The 24345-nt window shown below is 42.9% G+C and overlaps 1 protein-coding gene across 3 annotated transcripts in view; it reads left to right on the plus strand.

Moving 5' to 3' along the window:
• PARD3B (par-3 family cell polarity regulator beta) overlaps positions 1–24345 on the plus strand; it is a 2025707-nt gene that overhangs the window by 698417 nt on the left and 1302945 nt on the right. For all 3 annotated transcript variants that reach the window (XM_082260765.1, XM_082260766.1, XM_082260767.1), the window contains exon 12: positions 10142–10312. In XM_082260765.1, coding sequence (XP_082116891.1) covers positions 10142–10312 — 171 coding nt within the window. The remainder of the gene's footprint in view (positions 1–10141; positions 10313–24345) is intronic.

Raw genomic sequence — 24345 nt, forward strand, 5'->3', positions numbered from 1 at the left:
CAGTAATACTATGGTGGGCGGACGGGAAGAGGTTAATGGCATCTTAGTCCATAGGGCTTAATATTGAGTTGGCCCACTCTTTGCAGCTATACCAGCTTCCAATCTTCTGGGAAGGCTGTCCACAAGGTTTAGAAGTGTGTGTATATAGGAATGTTTGACCATTTTTCCAGAAGTGCATTTTGAGAGGTCAGGCACTGATGTTGGACGAGAAGGCGTGGCTCGCAGTCTCTGCTCTAAATTATCCTAAAGGTGTTCTATCGGGCTGAGGTTACCCATGTCTTTATGGACCTTGCTTTGTGCACTGGTCCAAATCATTTGGTTGAGGGGGGATTTTGGTGTGGGGTTGTTTTTTAGGGGTTGGGCTTGGCTCCTTAGTTCCAGTGAAGGGAGCTCTTAAGGCATCAGCATACCAAGACATTTTGGACAATTTCATGCTCTCAACTTTGTGGGAACAGGTTGGGAATGGCCCTTTCATGTTCCAACATGACTGTGCACCAGTGCACAAAGAAAGGTCCATAAAGACCTGGATGAACACGTTTAGGGTGGTGGAACTTGACTGGCCTGCACAAAGTCCTGACCTCAACCCTATAGGACACCTTTGGTATGAATTGGAACAGAGACTGTAAGCCAGGCATTCTCGTCCAACATTAGTGCCTGACCTCACAAATGCGCTTCTGGAAGAATGGTCAAACATTCCCATAGACACACTCCTAAACCTTGTGGACAGCTTTCCCAGAAGAGTTGAAGCTGTTATAGCTACAAAGGGTGGGCCAACTCAACATTGAACCCTACAGACAAAGGGCTCTTTTACACGGAGCGGACCACATTGCGATCTGCTCCGGCACTTTTTTTTTTTTTACGGAGCGGATGACACTTGTGTCATCCGCTCCGTATGTCCGCATATCATCCCATCTGTTTGCGGATGATATACGGACATAATGTATGTCTATGGGCATTGCGGATGTCAGCGGATGACACCGCTGACATCCAATTTTGCATCCTTTCCGTTTTTTCAACGGAACAAAAATAGGGTTCTGTTTTGTTCCAAAAAAACGGAACAGAACTGAAAGGAAGAAAATTGGATGTCAGCGGATGGTCATCCGCTAACATCCGCAATGCCATTGACATGCATTATGTCCGTAAATCATCCGCAACAAAATAGGATGATTTACAGACATGCGGAACACCCATGTGAAAGGGCCCTAAGACTTGGATGTGTGTAAAAGCAGGTGCCCCTATACTTTTGACAATATAGTGTACTTGGAGCTGGATTATAAAAAGTGAATTATATATCATGGTACCATATTTTTTTAAATCCTTTAAGTACCTTATTCCTGCAATGCTGTTGTATGGTCACATGATCTTTCCCTGTTTTTTTTTTGTTTTTGTTTTTTTTGGCATCTACAGTGAAAGATCCTTGGGAGGGGCTTTTATTACTCTGCCGATGTATGCTATCTACAGTATGAGTCTCTGTCTGGCCAGCCCTGATTGGTACTGTGCTAGTCACATGACTAAAAAAAAAAAAAAAAAAAAACTATTTCAAAAGAGCAATTCAAATTTGATTATACATCAAAACACTGTTCACATTCACCCATTTGGATACAAAAAGTGAAAAAAGTAGGGTGAACCACTAAAACCTTCAAGCATGAAATTAAATCAAAGCGGAGTTGCAGCCTGGGAAAAAAAAAGTAAAGTCAGCAGCTTCAAATACTGTAGCTGCAGACTTTTAATATAAGGACACTTACCTGTCCAGGGTGCCCGCGATGTTGGCACCCTAGGCTGATCAATCCATCGGCTTTGGGTGCAGGCGCTAGCATTGCAAGTCAGGGAAACCGGCAGTGAAGCCTTTAGGCATCACAGCCAGTTTCCTACTGCGCATTCTCAAGTCACACAGCACTTTCTTAATGGTCCCTTCATCTTCTGGGACACGCACAGGTCCCAGAAGGCAGCAGGGGATAGAGGAAGGGAAGGTGCTGACATTCTGAATAGAGAAATGTTAGGGTTTTTTAAATGTTAAAAGTTTATTTTGAAATTGGAGAGTTGTCTTGCATGTTTTGAATTTGGCAATGAAGTTGTGGGCTCTGTGATTATGAATACTGAATTGTCTGCATGTGCCACCACCTCATGGTAGTCTGTGAGTTTGAAGATCCATGTTATAGTTGTTTTTTTTATTCTGGCAGTGCAAAGAAGGAGCTTCAAAGTTAGTATAAAGATAAGGGAGATGGGGAAGCCCATTGGATTTATGAAAATGCTGGTTTACCTCCCTTAACCTTTACAGCTGCATTACATGCAGAGCAAAGAGCTAGAATCCATTGTAGTATGTCTTTTTGAAGGTGTAAATTGGGCCATGTTGAGAACTGCAAGTTCACCCTACCAAAGGTCTTCTCCACATCCGTGGTTTCAAAAAAAGCATGGGGTTGGCTTTCAAACATGATCAACTGTCAGGGAATAATTGTCTGATAAGGTATAGCCTGGAAATTGCAGTGTTTGTTGTAGAATTCTTTAAATTCACTGACCATGTCAGAGGATTTGGTAAATATAACACCCTTTGACATGCCTATCTGAGAGATGTAATTTTTAGAGGAAGGGTCCTTGAATATTCTTGCTAACAGTCTGCTGAGTTTGCTGTGATTTTTGTAGAAATGGTGCCTACTTCTGACCACTTGAGATTTAAGGTTAGAGATGAACTTAATACCCTGCTCACAACTGAGCTCTGTAGCTCCTGATGAACCGAGATGGCCAGGGATTGTTTGTGGATTGTTTCTAGTTTGTGTATGCACAAAAGATACCAGTAAATGGACAGCCAATAAAACACAGATACGTATTCCTGGGAGCATTGGTCATTGTGGCTATCTCACCCTAAAAGCATTAAAATCTGATTATCATTATACTAACTTACTCTGAATCACCCGGATTTACCCGTAATTGCAATTTAACTTTAGACCAGAGAGGGCTACGGTGGCATCCATATGAATATCACACCTTATTACCTATCTACGCATGTTCACCTGATACCTGTTACAGGCACAATCTCTCTTTGATCCCTTCTGTTACTTATTACTCTTACCTGCTTTTATTAATATCAGTTGTGTTAAAGCTCTTATCCTGCATATTGATTACCTCATGCTATGTACCTTCACTGCATCATTTGGCTGATTGCCACATGTTTATTCATTTAGAATGCACTGTTTAGTTCTTTGTTGACTCTCTGTACGAGTGCATAAAAACCAATGAAATGTTTAATATTAAAAATACAGATAAGTAGTCTGCAAGCTCTAAAATTACAATGTGACCAGTTACATGATTGTACTTCAGGGGTATGGGTCAGTATTCTGCCCTACAGAATACCTCTCTGAATCATAATTTCCTCTAGAGTCTGGAGGTGGAATTCCCTGTTTCCAGGAGTCATCCTTTGATTGCATATCTCTATACATAACACTGATCCTTGGGGCAATAGTAACCCCCCCCCAAGTATTTCATTTTTTTATGGGGGTATTCCCCACTGGCATTATATAGGTTTGCCCACCCAGACAATACCACTTAACAGGTATGCCAAGATGTTTTTCCCATCTCGATTGTGGGTGTTTAACATCTTTCCACCTTGACTATTATTCAAAATGATATATTAAACTAAGGTGCTAGGGGTCCAAAGGTTTGATGTGCTACCTACCTCAGGTGCCATCTCTATTACATTTGTTTTTTTCTATTTACCTATTGGTCTCAGGGTACCCCTACCTGGATACCCCCCGAGGGGGACATACTATGTTTATTCTACCGTTGTAGGTTTTTTAAAATAATTTTTATATTGTGCAATATGTGTTTTAATTGATACTTGTATTTTAACCTGTAAGATATACTTGTGGCTCTTTCTGTTAATTTTGTAACATGCCTTTGGCGTTTGACTTCAATGTACTGGTCTTATCTGTAACTATTTTTGAATATTTCAAATAAAAAACAATAAAAATACAGAAATGGTGATCAGTGCTCCTGGAGTTCATGTAGTTCCACCCTTTGGTGACCAGATTGTATCCTTTTTCAAGGTTTTAAAAGTGCTGCCTATAGTTTTAGCACACAGAACTCTGTATATGGTAGTTCTCTGTGCTCATCCATACTATTACCAGCCCACTCAGGTGTTATGATGTTCCACGAAGATCCCATAAGCTGTGTTTTTTATCTATTGAAAGGTTTATTGTTCTACAAAAATGGTGTTGGTCTTATGTAATATCTGGTCGGTTTAGATGTCAAAAGTCTTGTGTGCATTTCTGTTTTAGCTGGAGGGATGAAAAACCAAATGAAACCAGAGTTATCTTGTTTTCCAGGTTGCCCTAGGTACAGGATTATTTATGACCGATCTAAGGCAATATGGTATTGGATTTGTCTAGATTCAGAACACTGTAGCAAATGTTCTTACTGGCAGACACTTTCCATTTACCAGAGGAATAAAATTTGCATAGTTGTTTTCCAGCCAGGGTATATTGCTTAGAAATATAACTGGCTGTATAAGCAAACAACCTACACCTTTCCTCTGCCAAGTATTTATTTCCCATAAAACAATAGGGTAATGGTCATGTTCCTGCATCTTGGGGAGTTTAATGCAGAGTGCATATATTGAATGCTGGCTCAATAGACTGTCATCCTTCATTCATTCTAGACCCGTCACCAGCTCTCTACTTCACTCTGCTACTATGCCGCTCTGAATGTTTCGCCTTTATTGATACCAACCATGTTAAGGTTAATATACATATTGCTTCTCACAGAACTGAAGTTGTACATTGCACAGCTGTGACAAGGATGAAATCATACAGTTCATAACCCTTTTGGTTCTAAAGCAACATTTGTAATATCTTTCTTTCTTGTATGTGGAATTTTAAGCAGCTCTGGTTTATTTAAAAAATAGACAATGCTTTCTTGGAATAACCTCCCCCCAAGCTAAATAAATTAAAACATTTGCATTGTGTTGCAGAAAGGGAATAAACATAGATTTTATGCAAAATATTGCTTAATGATTTTTAATCCCCCAGTTCCTTTTATCACACATAGATCCAAATATATTCTCTGATTACTAAATAAATTACATCTGCCTTAGATAATGTACATTTCAGTTTCTTCTTTGACTGAGCTTGCATACCCATGCTTTTTTTTAAGAGATCAGCACATAATCATTTAGAATAAATGATAAGAAATGCTGCTTGCCTATAGCCCTATACCAAGAAAGGAACTGGAGATTGGAGGTAATGAGAGTAGAGATGACTGACTCATCAAGGGTTGGTTTGTAGTCACATGGTTGTTTCAGTAACCTTTTTCTCCGAACCTAAACATTGGACTTGAAATTAACTCAAGTTAGTCTGAATCATTGAAAGGCTCTGCCCTGGGTAATTTTTGGATATGTTTTTTTCTGAGCTTTAGCCAGAGAACCTTTTCCAAAGCAGTAACTCGCAAAGGACCAAAGGACCAAATGTATGAATAGTTATTTTTGCCACAAAAAGTAGAAGGATCCTATCTTATATCTGATATGGTGAGGCAGAGTTAGTTCTCTTTTTTAAACGGAGGTGGAGTTTCTTGTTGTAGACTCTAGCCATGTATGTATACATATAAAACGTTTTTTTTTTTTTTCTGGTGCCAACATAGCAGCATATATGTGGTAGTAGTCTTGCCTACTTCCACCCACATGAACAGTGGAAAGATGCCACACAACAGCCTATTCTCTTGTTTGTCCTCACAGAACTCACAACCAGCTGTTTAGCAGTTGTCTATTCAGGGTCAACCTCTTTTGTAGCACAGCCCCTTGGATGCTATATGTTCCAGTATAAGACATAGAACCTCTTATGTGAATCTTTAGGAATGAAATACTGTGGGCTTCAGTCCCACATACAGCAGTGCAGTCGGGGCTATCTTCTTTGAAAGTGATCTACCTGTCAAGTTTTTTCCCAGCCTGCCTCCCAGGAAATGGATGGATCCATGCAGCTGCAGCTCCAGATTTCCAAGACAAGTTCTTTGTTTGGAGTTTGTCTGTGAATGTCCAGAATTTGTGTGCTGCATCTCTCTGATGGCCTGCAGCTTCAGTGTGTTCCACTGTGCATTCCTGTAGCCATTGCAGAAGGGAAAATGAAAGTGACTACATTCTAGAAAAAGATGCGTCATTCTGTGCATTTGAAGTGGATAGATGGCTAAAGGTGGCCATCTTGGGTTTGGCATAACCTTCCCCGCAGTCACCTGGGAAAGTAATCAGATTGCTCAGGAGACGGGGACAGGCATAAGAAAAAAAGAATAAGAGTTAATGGCTTGGTCTTATATGTGAGCGACTCCACTTGTTTAGCCGCTGTAACGGCTGTGCTGCCACTCCAAGACAGGTGTGTCCAAACTTTTGGTCTGTACTGTGTGTGTATATATATATATATATATATAGTACAGACCAAAAGTTTGGACACACCTTCTCATTCAAAGAGTTTTCTTTATTTTCATGACTATGAAAATTGTAGAGTCACACTTCAAGAGGTAGTCACCTGAAATGGTTTTCACTTCACAGGTGTGCCCTGTCAGGTTTAATAAGTGTGATTTATTGCCTTATGAATGGGGTTGAGACCATCAGTTGTGTTGTGCAGAAGTCAGGTGGATACACAGCTGATAGTCCTACTGAATAGACTGTTAGAATTTGTATTATGGCAAGAAAAAAGCAGCTAAGTACAGGAAAACGAGTGGCCATCATTACTTTAAGAAATGAAGGTCAGTCGGTCCCAAAAATTGGGAAAACTTTGAAGGTGTCCCCAAGTGCAGTCACAAAAACCATCAAGCACTACAAAGAAACTGGCTCACATGCGGACCGCCCCAGGAAAGGAAGACCAAGAGTCACCTCTGCTGCGGAGGATAAGTTCATCCGAGTCACCAGCCTCAGAAATCGCAGGTTAACAGCAACTCAGATTAAAGACCAGGTCAATGGCACACGGAGTTCTAGCAGAAGACACATCTCTAGAACAACTGTTAATATCTGCTAGGAAACCACTGCTAAAGAAAGGCAACAAGCAGAAGAGACTTGTTTGGGCTAAAGAACACAAGGAATGGACATTAGACCAGTGGAAATCTGTGCTTTGGTCTGATGAGTCCAAATTTGATATCTTTGGTTCCAACCACTGTGTCTTTGTGCGACGCAGAAAAGGTGAACGGATGGACTCTACATGCCTGGTTCCCACCGTGAAGCATGGAGGAGGAGGTGTGAAGGTGTGGGGGTGCTTTGCTGGTGACACTGTTGGGGATTTATTCAAAATTGAAGGCATACTTAACCAGCATGGCTACAACAGCATCTTGCAGCAGCATGCTATTCCATCCGGTTTGCGTTTAGTTGGACCATCATTTATTTTTCAACAGGACAATGTCCCCAAACACACCTCCAGGCTGTGTAAGGGCTATTTGACCAATAAGGAAAGTGATGGGGTGCTTCACCAGATGACCTGGCCTCCACAGTCACCGGACCTGAACCCAATCGAGATGGTTTGGGGTGAGCTGGACCGCAGAGTGAAGGCAAAAGGGCCAACAAGTGCTAAGCATCTCTGGGAACTCCTTCAAGACTGTTGGAAGACAATTTCAGGTGACTACCTCTTGAAGTGTGACTCTACAATTTTCATAGTCATGAAAATAAAGAAAACTCTTTGAATGAGGTGTGTCCATCTTTTGGTCTGTACTGTATATATATATATATATATATATATATATATATATATATATATATACACACAAGTCCACCAGTTGTCCATACAGCATAGTCCACTGATCTGAAACAGTTGTGGGGTGTGAATCTCCAAATGAAGCTGACACATTTTGAGGGTGACCCCTCTTCATCAGAGCTTTGATTTTGATTCCAAACCATAGCAATTCACCTTAATAGCCTTAACATAGCCTTAATTCACCTTAATAGCTGGACATTAAACATTTTCAGAATGGGGTTGGGAGTAACAGCATAAGTATTGTATTACCCTTATGACAATTTTATCAGGTTTATGTTTATAATATATCTGTCATGAGAAGAAAATGTATCTATCTATTACCGGTATCTCACTGAAAATGCTAGTTGTCTGTGAGCCATGCTGATCTTCAGTCTTCTTTTATTTTGAGTGAATCACCTAAAACAAGTATGTAGCATGGGGAGTATGTGAGGATCAACATAACAAGCCAACTAATATTTATTAGAAGTATGTTGGTAAGCTAGATGAAGTTTAATAGCAGGTAATTATATTACTATTATATTTCATGATTACTACAGTATTTATTTTTTACAGCTGTAAGTCCCCATGCGTGCTAGCTTTTCTTTAAAAGAAAACTAGGAAAACAGAGAGTATATATTCTGTTTTAACTGAAGAACCGTGATGCCTTTTATAACTATAACAGAGTCCTTTGTTCTGCAATGCTGAGACAAGTACAAGGTCACCTATGATTTACTGTAGAAGTGCTGAAGTTTTAATTAGTTACCTTTAAATTAAGACTGTAGTAGACTTGTTTGATGAAGCTACTGGCGGTGTCTATATATTGACTTTCTAGACAGCCTGACAAAACATAAATCTGTTTGCAAGCATTCGTTTTCTGTTATATTCATACCCATTTTGTTGAATGAATATGTTTTCGATACCACTGGATGCTCATTTAAACAAATGGTGTTATGCTCTCTTTCACTTCATTAAAAAATGCAATATAGCAGAACTCAAATTAGATAACTGGAAAGCTCAATGGACTGCACACTTTCCTGTGGGAGAAGCAATGATCGCAGAAAATTGCCAATTCAGTTATTTGTAAATAAGCAGCAAAGAGAATATGATGGAAAGAAAAAAAAATAGTTTCAATTTCCCCACAAAACACATTGCAGGGACATTGTTTGAAATGTACTCATTTATTTTGTACACTTTGTGACTGATTTACTTCATTTTTTATAATTGATCTTTTATGTATGTAGCACTACCCCCTTGAGGGTTGCTGTTTAATGTATGTTCTCCCTCAGTGCTTTGACCCTGTGAACCGTCCAGCCCTCCTGACACTAGGTTCAGACATAAACAGAATGTTATAACATCAAAAGATATCACTAAACACAATCTTCTATAATATGCAAGTAAATCTTCTCAGTTATACTGTCAGACAGCACTCAAAACTAAAGAGGAACTCTGAGCCAAACTATACCATGTGTATCCTAATAAGAGATATAATAATAGGAAAATCAGAATGTGTCCCCCTTAAGAGTAACCATACAATAATGCCCCCCCTAGCAAAACCTTGCTATATTCTTCACCGGCAGTTGGAGCTCATATGAAGCAATTCCCAATGTGGCTTTATATATTAGAAAGGAAACAGGATGATTGATTGTATTCCTAAGAGATCTGGTAGCTTCTTAAGTGTAATGAGGAAGTGTAATACTTGCAGTCTGGACTTGGAGCAGGTACCCTCTCACCAAATCCTGATGTCCGTCTATGAGGGCCCTGGGGAACAGGCAATGCAGTCTTCCACACTCTGTGGTCTGAAATAGCTGTGCTCTGCTGCTTCAGGGTATTCGACCAACCTCCACTCAGCCAGCGACACTCCTAAGACATCTGTTCCACCGAGGCTGAGTCTGTGAGCAGGTCATGCAACGTGCAGTAGGCTGCAATCTGCTGTCTCACTCACTACACAGCAGACCGATGTGCACACAATGAGTCCCAGGAGCAAGAGAGCTCAAGTCTGTTAAACAGATACTTTTTTTTAGCTCCTCCCAAGATGCTTTACCGTCTCCTTTGATTTCTGGGAAGGCAGCCTCATGAGTCATCCAGCCCCATGATCATCACCCTGTAAAAGACTACAGTTCCCACAATGCCACTCTTATAGTCTCTGCAAGATGACGATCCCATCCTGAAATAAACACCAGAGGGGCACAGAAACCATCTCAGGAAACGAAAGATAGGTCTGTACATTCAAACATGGTGGTCCGGTCCTGGCTACATTTACAGTATCACTACAGTCACCTCAGTCAAAATTGGAAGGACGTCCACCCCCAAAAAATGTTAGGATTGTCTTTGAAATTTGTGTTCATAGTCAAGATAAAATTGTTGAACAGTGTAAATCTGCTACTATCAAAAGCATAACATTTCAAGCTACCTTTGCTAATTTTTGTTAAATGTTTATTTTATAGGATGGCCGTCTTAGAGTTAATGACCAACTTCTTGCTGTGAATGGAGAGAGCCTGCTGGGTAAATCAAATCAAGAAGCTATGGAAACATTGCGAAGGTCCATGTCTATGGAGGGAAACATTCGTGGAATGATCCAGCTGGTAATTCAGAGAAAGTTGGATAGACAGCCCGAGGTAATTTCAGAACTAATTGCCTATTCACATTATATTGTGGGAGATTGTCAGTTGTTATCTGTTTTTCATCCGTTGTCGTCTGTTTTTCATCAGTTGTCGTCCGTTTTTCATCCTTTGTCATCCGTTTTTCACCCGTTGTCATCCGTTTTTCGTCCGATCCGTTTTTTTGACTGATAAAAAATAGGGCATTCATCCGTTCAAAAAAACGGACATTGACAGAAGCGGATGAAAACGGATGTTAACTGATGATCATCCGCTGTCATCCGCTTTTACATAGAGATACATTGATGTCCGTTTTTCATCCGTCAACGGATGGATAAAGAACGGACAAACGGACAGCATGTGTGAAAGGGGCCTAACACAAAGATATTATTTTTTTTTAAAGGTATTTTTATTAATAAACATAAAACACAGACAACAGTCCGATATAAATCAGAAAGTACAACCAAGAAGGAAATAATGCATATCCAAAAATCATACAGACAGAAGTACAGGGCAGTAAGGCAAAGAACATCAACCACAGTAGCGCACATATAGCAACCTTAATTGACTGCCCCCACCTCGCCTCTCCCGCACCAACCAGAGACTTCGTAGGATGATATTCAAAAAGTTTTTATTTTATTTTTTTTAATTTTTTTCCCCTCCCCCCCTTCCCCCACCCTCCCAACAACTTAAAACATGTAACCTTCCAAATAGTATAAGGAGAAAGTACAAACCTAACAAAACCCTTCACGGAATGCATTCCTATCACATCAGCAAGTATGCAACCCACCATAGGGAAGAAGCACCACCCCCCTCCCAGCCCCGGGCACCCAATAGGTGAGAAAAAAAAAACAAAAACGTCCCCAAGGAGGAGCAATAAGTTTGACAAACAGTCACACAACAACTCAGAAGTTTAGACCTCTCTGGACCCTAGAACCGAGTCCATCCAGGAGGACCATACCTTAGCAAATTTTTTCTTGGAACCCCTAGCCAGATATGTCAATTTATACATACGAAGAGCATTGTTGACCAGTTCCACCCAGGCTGCTACCGTAGGCGGAGCGTCCTGTTTCCATCTCAGGGCAATCAATTTCTTGGCATAGAAAAAAAGTATACACAACAGAGTCCTCTGGGACTGCCGAATACCCTCCTCCCCAGATTGCCAAGTAGGCATCTGTCCGGCGCGAGAATATTCGGCAGTGCCAATTTTTCCGCGATAAAGATACATACCCCCTTCCAGAAAAACTGAATCAGCGGACATAACCAGACCATGTGAAAGAAGTCCCCCCTAACTTCCTGGCAGCGGAAACACAATGGGGAGGCAAGCCTTCCCATCGCAAAGAGACGACAGGGAGTATAGTAAATTCTATGTAAATAATTCAGTTGAATAACCCTGTCCCCCGCAGCTATCAATCCATGGAACTGGGCACTGAGCAAATCATCCCAGTCCGCCAGTTCCAATTGAGGTATATCAGCCTGCCACTTTGCCCGAAGGGACCCCATCCTCCCCTCACCCTGGTCAAGAGTCAACCCATATAGTCGAGAAATGAGTTTAGTGTGGTCGGGATTCATCAATTCCTTTTCCAACCGAGTCGGAGCCAGGTGGACCCCCCGAAGACCAAATTGGGCCGCCACTGCGTGTCGAAGTTGCTGATACAGAAACCAGCACGTCAAGGGAATCCCCAGCTCCGTCCTCAGCTCAGCAAAGGACTTAAAGGTCTGGTTCACAAACAATTGATGGGCATATTTTAAGTCAAATCCCGCCCACCTCCTAGAGGAATCCAACTTATGTAAATCTGGCAGTCCCGGGTTAAACCATATAGGAGCATTAGGGGATCTATTGAAGGAAGAACCCCCCATTCTAGCGTTACAAATATGCACAATTTTGTAGGATAATCTAAGGATAGCGGCACCCTCCTTCGGGTAAGGACCATTCCTATATAGTGAATTAAGGAGTGCCTCATAGGAGCCCATCACCGCTGCCGACGTGGTGACCGCCGCGTTCGGCAGGTCCGGGAAGAACCACGCATGGACATGTGTCAATTGAGCAGCCAAGTAGTAAGCCTGCAGATCTGGAGCCGCCAGACCCCCAGCGTGAGCGGGGAGTTTTAGCGTGCTGAACGAGATCCGCGCCGGCTTCATACCCCATAGAAAAGAAATCAGTATGGATTCAATGCTTGCAAAGAACCGTTTGGGAAGGTACACCGGCGCCTGCCAAAAGAGATAGAGGAAGCGAGGCAGATAGATCATTTTAAATATATTGATTCTACCCATCAGGTTAAGGGGCAATTTGCTCCAGGTGACCAAGGTTTGTTTCAACCGTTGTATCAGTGGAGCAATATTGTTGTCAACGTACATGCCCACCGGTTGCTGAATGACCACACCCAGGTATCGAAATTTAGTCACTACCTGAAGGCTACGCGGAAGCACCAGGTCAGGTGCCCGATTAGGGTCGAGGGGGAACGCCACCGACTTATCCCAGTTAACCTGGAATCCCGAGAATCTCCCGAAGGATTCTATTACCTCCAGGGCAGCATCCAGGGACTCCCGGGAGTCAGCCAAATAAAGCAGCATGTCATCGGCATATAGAGATGTTTTCTCTTCCAGCTCCCCCACCCTGCAACCACGTATCCTCTCATCACGCCTGAGCAAGTTGGCCAGTGGTTCCAGGGCCAGGGCAAACAGCAGGGGGGACAATGGGCACCCCTGCCTAGTGCCACGGGACACCGGAAATTGTTCAGTAACCCTGTTGTTGACACGCAAGCGCGCCACTGGCGAGTCATAGAGTAATCGCACCCACCTGATAAACTTTGGACCAAATCCCATCCTGCCCAGCACTGCGAATAAATAGGGCCACTCCACCGAGTCAAATGCTTTATGAGCATCTAAGGATAATATCAGTCTGGTGTCCACTCCAGAGGGTGGAGCCTGTAGGTTGATGAAGAGACGACGCAGGTTTATCGCCGTAGAGCGGCCTGGAATGAATCCAGTTTGGTCAGAGTGAATAATCTTAGAGACAACGTTATTCACCCTACGGGACAAAACCTTTGCCATAATTTTGACGTCCGCATTGATCAGGGATATAGGCCTATAAGATTCGCAGTACATCGGGTCCTTTCCCGGCTTGGGTATCAACACTATCAGGGCCTCCCGAAGGGACGGTGGGAGCTTCCCAGTCTCAAAAGCTTCAGCATAAACCTTAGATAGTCGGGGGACTAGAGTCCCCGAGTAGGCTCTGTACCACTCAATCGGAAACCCGTCCATCCCCGGTGTCTTATTAGCCGCAAAAGAGGAAATCGCAGCCGCGATCTCCTCAGCAGTAATAGGGCCCTCAAGCGACACACTATCCTCCACCTCAAGCGTCTCCATCGGGATATCCCGTAGGTAGGAGTCCAGTTCCTCCTGAGAGTAGGTGGCTCTTGAGGAGTACAAGGACTTAAAAAAATCTAGAAAGGCTCCCACTATCTCCGTGCCCTCCGTGCACCGCCGATGCTGGGCATCGTAAACACTGGCAATAGCCGTGACCGGGTGCTCAGAGCGAGAGAGATACGCCAGAATCTTACTATTCTTATCACCATATTCAAACACTCGCTGCTTTTGATAGAGTAATTTTTTCTGAGTCTTTTCTATCAAAATGAGATCCAGCTGCCGAGCACTGTCCCGCCACATGGAATAGTTCTCAGATGAGGGGTTTTTAATATATTCAATTCAGCCTTAGTCGCTTCCGACTGGAGAGATTCCACCCTCCAGGCCCTATCCTCCCTGAGTTGCTTAATCACCCCGGACACCGAGCCCCGCATGGTAGCCTTGAAGGCATCCCACACCATAGCACCAGAGGCCGTCTCCTGATTGACCAGCCAGAAATGAGCCATCTCCTTCTCAGTGATATTGAAAAAGATTTCCTCGTTGAGCCACTGAGGGCTCAACCTCCACAGTTTGTAACCGATTGAGGAGGAGAGGCCAATTGTAATAAGCAAAGGAGAGTGGTCCGAGACGGCCCTAGGCAAGTAGGAGACGGAAATCAGTCTCGGGAGCAAGTCCGGGGAGACCAAACACATATCCAACCTGGAGAGGGTTTTATAAGAGGCCGAGTAACAGGAATATTCTCTAGCGGTCGGGTTCCTCCACCTCCAGCAGTCCACCAACTGATACTTGTCGACTGAAGCCGCAAGAGAGGAAGAAGCCGACACATCTCCAGGATACCTATCCACCGCAGGGGACATCACTGCATTAAAATCACCCGCAATCAGCAAAGGCCCTTCGGCCACCTGTAACAATTGGGCCATTACCTTGTCCCAGAAGGCTAGTGTAAATGGGGGCGGGATATAAACAGACAAGAAAGTATACACCACATTCTCAATTTGCAATAAAACGATAACATATCGCCCATATATATCGGTAACAACCTGTTTCACCAGGCACCGAAGTGAACAAGTCACCAGGATTGATACCCCCCTGGCGTGTGTGGAAAACATGGAGTGGAAGCCATGCACCACAAACGCCCGCTTAAGGGCAAGAACCTTAGACCCAGTCAAATGTGTTTCCTGTAAAAATACAATCTGAGGGGTATATTTCTGTAAATAATTAAAAACCAGGGCCCGTTTCACTTTATCGTTAAGCCCCCTAACGTTCCAGGAGAGCACAGTTAACTTGTCCACAGCCATGGTAAGAAAAAAGAGGACAGTCCCATGCTGATGAGGTCCCCCAGAAACCGGGCAACAGGGGGCAGCGCATCAACCGCCGTAGGAAGCGTCTGTATACAGGAGGTAAGGAGCGCAGGAAGCATCCGTGAAGGGTAGAAACCAGTCCCGAAGAAACAAAAAAACAAAAAGTCCCCAACCCCCCACCCTGCCCGTAGCCCCAACATGCCCGAGCCTGAACCCCAAACCAAACCAAGTCAGTGGAACTAGTGGAGAACCGAACCTAAGTAACGTTCCTAGAATGCCACCATACAGTCACACCACATAAAGTTACCATCCGGGAAGGGGAATCAGGAGTACACCTCCCACAGGTAAAGAAGAGGAGACGGGCAATAATCCAAGGCACAAAAAAGGGTATCCCCAACCTTGCGACAGGCTCAGCATCCGGAGTGATATATCTGGAAAAAGGATACCCCACTCAGCAAAGTCCTTAGCCCCTGCCCAAGGAGTCCAGCCATTGAGCAGCGTCCGCAGGATCCAGGAAGAATTGCGTCTTGCCTCCACACACCACACGTAATTTAGCAGGATACAACATACTGTAAGGTAGCTGCCGCTCCCTGAGACGTTTCTTGACATGCACAAATGCTGCTCTCTGTTTTTGCGTGCCCGCTGAGAAATCCGGAAAGATGGTAATGACAGCATTGTCAAAGCGGAGATCCGGTAGTTCCCTGGCCTTCCTCAGAGCTGCATCTCTGTCCCTGTAGTGAATGATCCTTGCCAGCAAGGGTCGGGGCCTAGCTCCCGGTGCAGGGGCCTTAAAGGGGACCCTATGAGCCCGCTCAACAGCAAATAGTGGGGAGAAGGAATCAGGGCCCAGCGCCTGTTTCAGCCAGGATTCTACAAAGGCCTCAGGATTTCTGCCTTCAGCTCCCTCCGGGAAGCCCAGGAATCGCAGATTATTGCGCCGCAGGCGGTCCTCCATGTCCCCTAACTTAGCCGCCTGGGCCTTCTGCTCCGCCTGTATGCCTCTAAGTGCTGCAGGGAGAGGGAATACATCGTCCTCTACGGAGCTTATACGTTGTTCTGCAGTGGTGACCCTCTGCCCGAGCTTGTGGACATCGTCTTTAAGGAGGGAGAAGTCCACCCTAAGAGCATCAATCTGGGATGTAAGGGAGGTCTGACACATTTTTATGGCGTCCATTATTTGCGACAGGGTGGGTTCAGGTACCTGGGATATGCGTGGTCCCACAGGTTCTGCAGCGGTATGGGCACTCGGTGACAGTGCAGGCCATTCAGGACTGTCTCCCATCCAGGATGCGTGAGCAGCTGCAGCGGAGGCCCCGGCAGCGTGAGAGGATCGGGCGCCATCTTGGACCTGTGCCGAGGGATCCGGATCGCGATCCTCCGGGGACACCGGCCTGTCCCTGCCGTACTTCACCATATCTGTCGAATGCAGGAATGATCAGGGAGCCGAGGGAGGTAAGTAGCCAGCGAATTAGAGCCCGGATGGCAAAGGATTAGATACAGGAGAATCGATCGGCAGCGGAGCTAGGAGAAGAAGCTCCTCACATCCCGGAAGTTGCCCTGATATACACACCACAAAGATATTATTTAATTAACACCAGTTAAAGTGTATCTAAGTCAAAAAATTTTTTGCTTTTGGATGAAGTAGGGGGTTAAAACCCTTGGCAAGTTTTGTGTATTTTTGCGAAAATTTTACTTCACATCCACAGCAACTTAACCACTTGCCGACCGGTCACGTTGACTGTACTGCGGCAAAGTGGCTCGATATCGTCCAGTGACGTAGACCTTCGTCGCTGGACTCCTCCCCTTGTGGGCGGTACGTGCGCGCCGCCGGAGGCTCGCTCCCGCTGTATTCAGTCACAGCGGGAGTCGGGCCAGGGGAGGAGCGGCGGTGATCACCGCCGCTCTTCCCCGACCGTCGGGGATCGAGTGTGGAGATCCGCCCGCTTGTGTAAACAAAGCGGGCGGATCTCCTAAGTGACAAACAGTGACAGATTGCAGGATTCAGCATAGCTGAACCTGCGATCTGTGCCTGTGTCACACGGTCCCCTCTCCCCACACACGTTAGTAAGCACCAGACATACATTAACCCCTCCCTCTCCAATAAAGTTAACCCCTATCCCTGCCAGTGTCATTTTTACAGTAACAGTGCATATTTATAGCACTGATTACAGTAGTAATGTCACTGGTACCCCCAAAAATGTCAGTCAAGGGTCCGATCTGTCCGCCAGAATGTCGCAGTCCCGCAAAAAAAATCACAGATCACTGCCAGATCGCCGCCATTACTAGTTAAAAAAAACAATAAAAATGACATACATTTCCTGTAGTTAGTAGCTGCGATAACTTTTGCGCAAACCAATCAAAACACGCTTATTGCGATTTTTTTTACCAAAACTATGTAGCAGAAAACAAATTGGCCTAAAATGTGAAAAAAAAATGATTTTTACATTTTTTTGGGGGGGGGGGAATTTCATATAAAAAAAAAATGTGAAAAATATTGTTATTTTTTCAAAATTGTCGCTCTCTTTTTGTTTATAGCGCAAAAAGTAAAAATCGCACAGGTTATCAAATACCACCAAAAGAAAGCTCTATGTGTGGGGGAAAAAGGACATCAAATTTGGGTACAGCATCTCACGACCGCGCAGTTGTCCGTTAAAGTAACACAGTGCCGAATCGCAAAATATGGCCTGGTCAGGAATAGGGTAAAATCTTCCGGTCATAAAGCGGTTAAAAATACGCTCATTGAGAATTTTTTTGTCAAAGACATGTAGCTAAATACATTTTTGCCTAAATATATGACAAAAATTAACTGTCAAAGTAGAAAAATATTGTTATTTTTTCAAAATTGTGGTTTATTTTTATTAATATCGCAAAAAATAAAAATCGCACAGGTGATCAAATACCACCAAAAAAAAGCTTTGTTTGTGGGAAAAAAGGACGTAAATTTTGTTTGGGTATGGCGTTGCATGACCGCACAATTGTCAGTTAAAGTCGCACAGTGCCGAATCGCAAAAAAGTGGCCTGGACGTAGGACAGCAAAATCGTCCAGTGGTAAAGTGGTTAAAGTGATTGTAAAGTCTCTTTTTTTTTTTTTTTTTTTTTTTTTTTAGAATAACAAACATACTTACCTCCTCTGTGCAGTTGGTTTTGCACAGACTGGCCCAAGTCCTCCTCTTTTTGGGTCCCTCTTCTGTGCTCCTGGCCCCTCTTTCCTGTTGTGTGCCCCCACGGCAAGTAGCTTGCTGTGGGGGCACCTGAGCCGAGTCACAGCTCCCTGTGCCTATTCAGACATAGAGCTGCAACCCAGCCCTGCCCCGTCTCTCTCTCCTGATTTGCAGCAGTGTGAGCCAATCGTACCGCACTGCTGTCTTAGCCAATGAGGAAGGTAGTCCTGAGTAGCTGAGACACTCCTGCAACATCGCTGGATAGAGATAGGCTCAGGTAGGTATTAGTGGGGCTGAGGGGAGCTGCTGTACACAGAAGTTTTTTTTTTTTTTTTTATCTTAATGCATAGAATGCATTAAGATAAAAAACCTCTACCTTTACAATCCCTTTAACAGGAAGTAGGAAGTATCTTCAAATCTAGGGGAGATTTGAAAGATTTCCTCTTACCTCCTATTTGGTAAAAACTGTAAAATGTGTGTTTCCCGTCACTTTTTTTACTAGGATCCTGATGAAATGGGCAGAGATGTAGCTCTCTGCAAACATATAATCATTGGAATAAACTTGTGTTCGGACTTGAATATTATGGTGTGGTGCTTCAATTCTTAAAGCAGAGCTCCAGGCTCCTTCAGAAAAAAGTCAGCAGCTACAAATACTGAAGCAGCTGAGTTTTAATATTAGAACACTTACGCTTGTCCACAAATCCAGCGGTGTCTTCACCCAAGACAATTTTTCAATTGGCTGCTGCCGCCATCTTGGCTGAGGGAAACCAGCAGTGAAGCCTTGCGACTTCACAGCCGGTTCCCTGATGCTCATGCGCAAAGCGTGCTGCACTTTTTGAATGGGGAAAGGTGGAGGGGGGGGGGGCAGAACTTGCGGCTGAGTTCACTGTGGTGCAGTCAGCTGGAAATGGGAGCAGGTACCTGTCAAAAACAGGTATCCTCTTCCCCCAAAGGTGCTAAATGTGGCAGCGGAGGGTGGGGGAGGAGGCTAATAAGGGAAGCTCCCCTGTTTGGGTGGGGCTTCACTTTACTTACACATAGTATAAATCATCAGTTTCTCTCTTTACATCTTTGAAATCTGTTTTAAGGACCACGTGTAGAACAATGCTACTTTGTTGTATAGCATCAGGTAAAATGTGTGTATAACCATTTTTTTAATTTTGGATTGAGTAGGGAAGCATTAAAATCCCTGCTGTTTTTTATTTTGTGTTTATTTTTCGTTTATGTATGCCTACGTAAACGAGGCAGATCACTGTTCTGTCAGTAGGGAAGGCATGGGTTTATTGTTTCTGCAAAGCAAATCCATGCCTTCTCCTAATAAAAGCACCTCCCACAGTATAGAAAAACACAGGCTATGCACAGATTTAACCCTTTGATCGCCCCTTGTGTTAATACCTTCCCAGCCAGTGTCATTAGCACAGTGACTGCATATTTTTTAGCACTGATCACTGTAATAATGTCACTGGTCACAAAAAGTGTCAGTTAGTGTCCAAATTGCCCGTCGCAATATTGCAGTGCCGCTATAAGTAGCTGATCACTGCCATTACTAATAAAGAAAATAAATACAATTTTAAAAAATATTCCATTGTTTGTAGACACTAACTTTTGCACAAACCAAGCAATATACGCTTATTGGCATTTTTTTTTTACAAAAAATATGTAGAAGAATACAGGTGCATCTCACAAAATTAGAATATCATCAAAAAGTAATTCAGTAATTCAATTAAAAAAATGAAACTCGTAAATTATATATATTCATTACACATAGAGTGATATATTTCAAGCATTTCTTTCTTTTAATTCAGATGATTATGGCTTTCAGCTAGTGAAAACCCAAAATTTTGTATTTCAGATAATTATGTGAATAGTGTGAAAAAGTTCAATATTGTAGACTCATGGTGTCACACTCTAATCACCTAAATAACTCAAAACACCTGTAAAGGTTTCCTGAGCCTTTAAATGGTCTCCCAGTCTGGTTAGGTAGGTTACACAATCATGAGGAACACTGCTGACTTGACAGTTGTTCAGAAGACAGTCATTGACACCCTCTGCAGGGAGGGTAAGTCACAAAAGGTAATTGATAAAGAAGCTGGCTGTTCACAAAGTGCTGTATCCAAACAAATGGAAAACTGAGTGGAAGAAAAAAGTGTAGTTAAAAAAAAGAGGCACAAGCAACAGGGATGACTGCAGCCTTGAGACGATTGTGAAGCAAAGGCCATTCAAGAATTTGGGGGAAGAATCACAAGGAGTGGACTACAGCTTTAATGATGCTGGTTTAATGATCATGGTATCACTGTGTCATAGAAAATCTGTGGGGTATTGTAAAGAGGAAGATGAGAGACATCAGACCCAACAATGCAGACAAGCTGAAGGCTGCTATCAAACCAACCTGGGCTTCCATAACACCTCAGCAATGCCACAGGCTGATCGCGCCTGCATGCCACGCCGCATTGATACAGTAATTCATGCAAAAGGAGCCCTGACCAAGTATTGTGTGCATAATATTCTGTACATGGACATACTTTTCAGTAAGCCAACATTTTTTTTTGGTCTTATGTAATATTCCAATTTTCTGAAATACAGAATTGTGGGTTTTCACTAGCTGTAAACCATAATCATCAAAATTAAAAGAAAGAAATGTTTGAAATATATCTCTCTGTGTGTAATGAATAATTTTTTTTTTTGATTTTTTTTTTTATAGCAGAAAGTAAAAAATATTGTTCTTTTCAAAATTGTCAGTCTTTTTTTGTTTATAGCGCAAAAAATAAAAAATGCAGAGTTGTTCAAATACCACCCAAAAAAAGCTCTACTTGTGGGGGAAAAAAAAGACATACATTTTGTACAGCGTTAAACGACCGCACAATTGTCAGTTAAAATAACGCAGTGCTGTATCGTTAAAAATGGCCTGGTCATGAAAAGGGGGTAAATCTTCCCGGAGGTCATGAGGTTAATTTCTAAGGATTACATATCCTTAGAAATGTACTGACTCCACCTCCTGAATCTCCTCTTCTCAGGACCATTTATTTACTTTTTTAGTTAAAGCAGAGTTCCGGCCTCAAAAAAATGTTTTCTATAAAAAGACCCCCGGGACAGTCAGGGCTAGTGCATTTCAGCAATGATAGCCTCTGAACTGTCCCCGGGTTCACTTACCTTATAGAAGAAATACTTACCTTGAAAATGTCTTGTCCAGCGCTGCCATCTCGCATGTGGGCAGCAGAAGCCGGAGCGTCCTCTTCGGTGTCCTCTTCAGTGACGTCGGAGTCCCAGAATGCCCTGCAGCGGCCCTGCTCGTCACTTCCGGGGCAGGCGCGTCATGCCCAGAAGCTGTTTAGCAGGGAATGACGCGCCTGCACCGGAAGTGACGAGCAGGGCCGGTGTTCTGTAAAAAAAACATACCTGTGAGAAAACCATACCCTCGTCACTTCCGGTGCACCTACGGAGGGTATGGATTTATCACAGTAGTGTGTGTAACGTTACACTTGCCGCCGTTACATTAAAACAGCTCCTCTGCAACATGGGTCATCTCCGCTCCTACCCCTCTCACTTCCCTGATCTCGGCTAATAAATATAAAAGCGGATCACAGAGCCAACATCTCCGTCATTTACATTTCATACAGCCGCCGCCGCTTTTATATTTAGTAGCCGACATCTGGGAAGTGACAGGGATAGGAGCGTGATGACTCACGTTGCAGAGGAGCTGTTTTAATGTAACCGCCGCAAGTATAACATTACACACACTACCGTGATAATTTCATACCATCCGAGCATGCGCACTTGTCAACTTCTCTGCTGTTCAATGTTTCCGGAGCTCTGAGCATGCGCACTGCTACACTGCTCAGCTGTTTCTGACAGGAAGTGACGAGGATATGAAATTCTAACGAGGTATGGTTTTCTAACGTTACACCGGTGCAGGCGCATTGACTCCTGGGAGCGATGACGTTCAGCTCCCAGGAGTCAATGCAAGCAGGAAGAGATGGTGCGGGCTGCTGCGCAGAGTGAGGAAGTGGAAGGAAGGTAAGCATATTTTCTTCAAAAACAAGGTAAGTAAAGCAAAAAAAAAAAAAAGAAATCGTGATTATCCAATTCTTTTTTAGGTTACTTAGAGCAAGCGGATGGCAAAATTTCATTATGAGGCTGGAACTCCACTTTAACACCTGGAAATGAAAGTAGTGACAATACCGATCAACTATAATCCATGTCCTGAGATTTGCTCAGAAGAATGAATACATTATCTACCATTACCTGAATTTCCCTCTACAGCAGGGTTTCTCAACCAGGGTTCCATGGAGTCCTAGGGCTCTTCCTGAGGTTGCTAGGGGTTCCTTCAGCAATGGGCAATTTCTGCCCCTCAGATAAGTTCCAAATGACACCATTGTTCCTTTTAGCTATCTGTAAGGGGGTAATTCTTCCCAATGATGACAAGAGTAAGGAGCATTCTTCCCACTGACTGTCACACTAATGTGCCATGAGTTGTAGATTTTTAATTTTTAGCAGGGGTTCCCCGAGACCAGAAATTTATTTCAAGGGTTCCTCTGTGTTGAAAAGATTTAGAAAGGCTTCTCTACAGTGGTATTTTTATTTTTTTTTTATTTGTTTTTTTAGAACTGTAATATTTAAAGTTAATGAGCTTCATTGATTGCTCTGTATATCTTTTTTATGTCCAAAGCCTATCTCATTATTATTATTTATTGATAGAGTACTGACTTTATGGTGTGATTTTAAAGAAAGTGTATATAAAGAAGGAAAAAAATAGATATCAGTGAATATTTAGGTGGATATATGCTGTTTAATGCATCCACGCCACACACAGGAATACGTACTGAAGCCAGAGATTTGTTTATGCAATCTAAATCAAGATCATTTAGAAAATGAAAATACTGTTGCGTATTATACAACTAGATCTGCCATATCCTGTTAGTATAGCTCACACTCCACCAGTCCAAAACCAGTAACTCAATGGCCGGCATTTCTCAACTGGGACAGGATATCCCTCACCATGACTTGATGTATCTAGTATTTGCAATGCATTATAATCATACCTAATCTACATGCCATAAGGCTAAACATAGCCGCAATTCACAGTCAGGGGATGAAATATCATCTCTGTTTACCTACTGACTGTGAACATGCTGAACCGTTTTAATGAGCCTCAGCAACAGTATACCGCAGTGCCATCAAAGCTGAAACACTTTGGAGGAAATAAAATGTTTTGGTGGCTGGCATAGGGACTCCACTGTTTTCGTTACTCCTTAGGGGTTACAAACCATGTCAGAGCTCTGTCTGAGTGAATTAAGCACACATTGAGTTATACAGTATCTACAAGTAGGTTCAGTGCTTTTGAACTGAATTTAAATGTGTAATAAAAATGTTACTTGTACGGCAGTGTACAGGTTTCTTCATTAGACATCCATTATACATTTTCATTTTTTTTAGTAGTTTTGTTTTAGCAGCGGGTGCTATAGACTCTGCTTGTTTGTCATTATTTTTTGGCAGTTTATGTAATGCTTGGGGTAGATATTTCTATTTACTGTTCTAACTGGTTTTGGAATGGGAGCCAGACAGTTCTGAATGAGTTATTGGCATGAAGCTGTTTCTGCATAGTAACCCCATTCGACTTCTGTGCTCACTGGGTTGGAAGCCACGTAAATTTAGAATCATCTGAATGCCATGCTGAAATGGTGTGGCTCTAATATACAACAAATATGATAGATGAATGTGGTAAACCTGCGTGCACTTTATGATCTGCGCATAGGTAAGCGAGAGATACATAAATATGAGATAGATTTAATAGCACTGGATGGGATAGATCCATCCATTTATTGTGAGGAATGATTCATGACCCGGGAGTTGCTTTGACGGCTACAGTCATAAGTGGAGCAGTGAAGCAAGGGACCACAGATCATGAATACACGCTGAGAAGACATGTATTATATATTTTCTTCTATGCTTGCATCAATATGTGCATTCTAGTATGCAGGCAGACACCATCCTGATATGCTACCCTTTATCTCTCATTTTGTGTGTTTATATGTGCTCTGACTGTGCTTTCCAGAAATATAGCATATTTATAAGAGAGATGTTGGTACCAGCAGAATCTTATTCTACTCAATTTTATAAATGGGAAATGAAATGCTTAACACAAAGGAACATAAAAGCAGCATACTTTAAACATCTTCTATAATATGTAACATATATTACTCTGTTTACCATAATTTAAAGTAGA

The sequence above is a fragment of the Pelophylax lessonae genome, assembly GCF_965119305.1.
Source record: "Pelophylax lessonae genome assembly, chromosome: 6".
Lineage (NCBI taxonomy): Eukaryota > Metazoa > Chordata > Amphibia > Anura > Ranidae > Pelophylax > Pelophylax lessonae.